The 4,156-nt window shown below is 49.3% G+C and overlaps 1 protein-coding gene across 1 annotated transcript in view; it reads right to left on the reverse strand.

The window, feature by feature from the left end:
• ASTN2 (astrotactin 2) overlaps window positions 1-2,359 on the reverse strand; it is a 153,019-nt gene extending 150,660 nt beyond the window's left edge. The window contains exon 1 of the mRNA XM_018577002.1: window positions 2,121-2,359. Within this exon, the coding sequence (XP_018432504.1) occupies window positions 2,121-2,265 (145 nt within the window). The 5' untranslated portion in view covers window positions 2,266-2,359. The remainder of the gene's footprint in view (window positions 1-2,120) is intronic.
• Between the last annotated feature and the right edge of the window lie 1,797 nt (window positions 2,360-4,156).

Genomic DNA, 4,156 nt, shown 5'->3' on the forward strand with positions numbered 1-4,156 from the left:
ATTGGCTAGGAAGCCGGCTTCACTTGTTCCTAGGCACTTATTCCTAGGCAGCCTGGCTTCCTGACCAATCAGGAAGCCTGGTGGCGGGTCATTACGTGCCACCCGGCTTCCTGATTGGAAAGGAAGCCAGCTCCATGCTCCCTCGGCACTTGCAGTCAAAGGGAGATCTCCCTCTGACTGGAAGTTCCTGTATTGGGGAAGGTATTGGAGCATTTGGGAGAGTATGTGTAGTCATCCAAATACTCGGTATCGGCACTGATGCTAGTATCGGTATCTGTGCATCCCTACCTAGTGTCATTCTTTTATTTGTAATATATAAATGTAAAAGAGATCATCTTAAAGGAGAACTATGGAGATAGGGTTGTTTCCCCTAGTTCTCCTTAGCTTCAGTATACCGCGAGCTACAGCTCGCGGTATACTGAGCCTAGGGTGATGGGAGGACGCTAGTTTGTGTTCTCCCGTTACCCTAAGGAGAACTATGGGGAAAAGCCTTAACCCCATAGTTCTCCTTTAAGATACCTTTTTCCTGGAGTTCTTCTTTATCCCCTAACCCCCCCTTTCCCAGTGTGTGCTCTCACCACTTCCTGCCTACTGACTGTACAGCGAAAGAGCAGAAGCAGACTGATGAGCTACTCCCTCTGCTCACTTTGTTCTCTCTTCCTATGAGCATATTCATTGTAGGTGCATTTGCATATGGTACCCCTAATTGGCTCCCAGTCCTTCCCCTCCCTCTCTCCCGGTCTTGCTGTAAGGAGAGGCTGAAATCAATTCAAGTTCAGATACCTACATTACCTGCAACAATGTGCGTCTTCTATATCGACTTGAAGTTTCCCTTTAAATGGGTTCTACGAAGAAGGCTCTTCATACCGGTGAAATACCTCGTCGCAGTGTACGGCTGGAGACGGCCCCACACGCACCGGCGGCTTCAAGTGTTGGAGACTGTCAGGAGGCTGCCCTGAGGTCTCATTATATTATCGAGCCTCTCCTAAGTTATGTTCTTCTTCCTGATGGATATACCTTGGATATGAGTGTACTCTCTCCCACTACTATATCAGCAGTACCCCACAAGAACAGCCTATGTCTTGTTAACTCCATCCTCCTTCACCCTGGGAACACGTGCCTCCCCTGGTCCGCTTGGCGCCTGTGCATGTGCACCTCTTGATTTCACACCACCTCCTTCTCCTGATGTAGCGCCCTGCGGCGCGAAACGCGTAGAGAATTGCGAGTACTGCATTACCACCCACCAAATTCGGTTCCACTAGAGGTTTTTTCACTACCATAATATGGATTATTCCTCCTTATGAATTGTATTTGTTCATACATTGTATTATTTATCAATCATGTCTTTAGATTTTTTATCCTATTTAATATAGCCTCTAATCTGGAACTTAGGGGGTGTTAGGAGGTTCTCTCTAAGTTGTGCATCCTTTTTATATTCGAATGCATTGATGCTTTTAACTTTTTGTATGGATTCCAATAAACTATATTTTTTATATATAAACTCTCGCTTGGAGCTTATTGGACTTGTCATTTGGTTCCTAAAAAACTGCAACTTTCTTTGTTATTGTTACCTAACCAGGGGTTGGCACCAGGGGCGTCCCGAGGCTGGGTGACACCCGGAGCGGTAACCGAGTGTCCCCCCGACGAGACGTCACTGCGCATGAGCATGACGTCACCATGCGCGTGCGCGATGACGTCATCTCGCACGCGCGGCAGTATTCTGATACCTGCCGGCGGTCATCTTGGTGATGGACGCCGGCAGAGAGAGGAGGGGACAGTCACCCTGCGGGATAAGGTATGCCGCCGGGGCCCCTCCTCTCTCCTGATACTGTCAGGAGTTCGGTCCGTGACCGAGCGCCCGACTTTTCAGAAGGGGGTAACACCAAAATGACTGTGAGTCATTTTGATGTCACCCCTCCAATGGTGTCACCCGGGTGAGGGCCGCACCCCCCTTGTGACGCCACTGGTTGGCACCTAGCTATTCAGGATCTGCGCACCATAACCATTTTTGTTCATAAGTCACTCACGAAATGAGTCCACATTCTCTTACCGGCTTTTCCGGCTGCAAATCATTTGAATGAGATTTCTTTGCACAAGTATTATACACTTTTGCCGCTCACCTCTTTTCTGTAGGTGCCTCTTGTCCTCCTTCCCTTGGGTGGCCTGCTTTTTGCGCTCCACCTGAGCCCTTCTTCCCGTACACCTCGGGGTATCTTCCTCGTCGCAGTCATAATCATCCAGAATCGGGGTCTCCCGGATGGACATCCTCAGCACCGAGCTGTGAGGCTGCAACTTGGAGGAGCGGAAGTCTCGCGACGGTGGACCCAGCAGCACCGACGGGATGTAATGGATCTCGTGAGTGGCTTCGGTGCTGGCGCTCTTCTGCGGTATCCGCCTCCGCTTGTGCCAGCGCCGCTGAGCGAGTAGTGCCACGGAGAAAATGAGCAGCAGCAAAAGCAGCGCGATCAGTCCACCCTGCGGAGAGAGTAATAGCACTCGTCTATCAAAACAACACGTAGACTTTTCATTTTAAGAGACATGCGACTCTTGAGGCACAAAGGAACATCAAATACCCTGAGGAAGGATAGACTTCAGAGTAAGAAACATGGGGCTTGTTAAAACTAAATAACAAAAAAGAAAATGAGTTATGATGTCTACAGAAAAAGGAAGTAAAGGGACTAATTATATAGAACAGTAGACTGGAACGAGTTTAGCAGCAAATATTGAAGAGGTACTTAAGTCAAATAAAAGCACCTACAGTAGCTTTTGTATTGGCTGATTCCTTAATCCCACATTTACATAGCAAATGCCTCAATTAAAGAGTGCTTACACTTCCAGCTGTTGCCTGGTGCAGCACGTAAATCAACTTGTAACAGGATTTTAGGCCCTTTTTTGGATAGGTCCCACCACTTGGGTTCCAGGCATCCTGCCTGTCAATTACTGTCCCTTATTTGGGTTGTATAAGGGCAGGTTGGCGGGGAGTCATACCTGTGGCTGTCAGGGTCTTGCAAAGCCTAATGAGATTTGTAGCTTCACCACAGCCGGGCGGCCGAGTTTCCCCACACATATATTATTGATACAAGGCGATCATATCCCACTCAATTGCCTCTTCTCAAGGGAGAATACATTCAGTTCAGTTAATCTTACCTAATAGCTGAGCTCCTTCATACCTCCATAGGCCCCTTTCACACCATGTGATCAAGAGATCCCCTCCTCACAACTGTGACATCTGTTTCTGGCTAGTATGACCGGCCCCCTTGTCAGTCAATGGACACAATCAGGTCCCGTGAAATGGAAAGCTGTTCCATTTGTTCTTTCAGACCTGGCTAGAGAGGATGTAAACTGACACCGATGCGTTTAGGTCCGGCTGGTCCTAGAACTACATTGGGCCTCCAATTGGGTCCGCCCTGAAAAACTGACAGGCGGACCTGATCGCACTTCCTATCTCAAAGGGGCCTTTTAATTTTAATTGCCCTTCTCTGCTCTCTGGCAGTTCCACAATATCCTTTTTGTGAACAGGCACCCAAAACCGAACTGCGTATTCAATCTGAGGTCCTACTAAGACCTTGTAAAAGGGGCAGGATTATGCCTCCCTCTCTCTTTTCACTCTTTGCATCAGAAAAAGCTGCTGATTGGCATTGCGAGATGTTTTTAAAGGAGAACTATGGGGGTCAGTGTTTTTCCCCATAGTTCTCCTTCGGGTAACGGGAGGACACAAACTAGCGTCCTCCCGTCACCCTAAGCTCAGTATATAGGGAGCTACAGCTCGCGGTATACTGAGACGCCGCAGCCGGAGCGGATCACGACTTAGATGACGGGATCCGCCCAGCTGCGTGAGTGACAGCTGGCTCTGCCTATCTAGAGGCAGAGCCAGCTGTACCCGCCCCCTCCCAGTCCGTTCCGCCAGTCAGCGCTGGCAGATCAGAGCGGGGAGAGGGGAATCCAGCCCCTCCCCCTGTCACGGCAGAGAGCCGTGACAGGATCGAGAGGCGAGCAAACCCGGTATGTGTTCGCTCACCTCCCGATCTACTGAGCCGACCTTTGACAGTCTCATTGTCACAGGTCGGCTAGAACTATGAGGTGAGTGAAAAGCACCCCCCTCCCCCCCCTCATAGTTCTCCTTTAAGTATATGATCTAACCGAAACTTTTATTTTT

Source organism: Nanorana parkeri, unplaced genomic scaffold (assembly GCF_000935625.1).
Source record: "Nanorana parkeri isolate BGI_ZX_2015 unplaced genomic scaffold, ASM93562v1 scaffold81, whole genome shotgun sequence".
In the NCBI taxonomy this organism is placed as follows: domain Eukaryota; kingdom Metazoa; phylum Chordata; class Amphibia; order Anura; family Dicroglossidae; genus Nanorana; species Nanorana parkeri.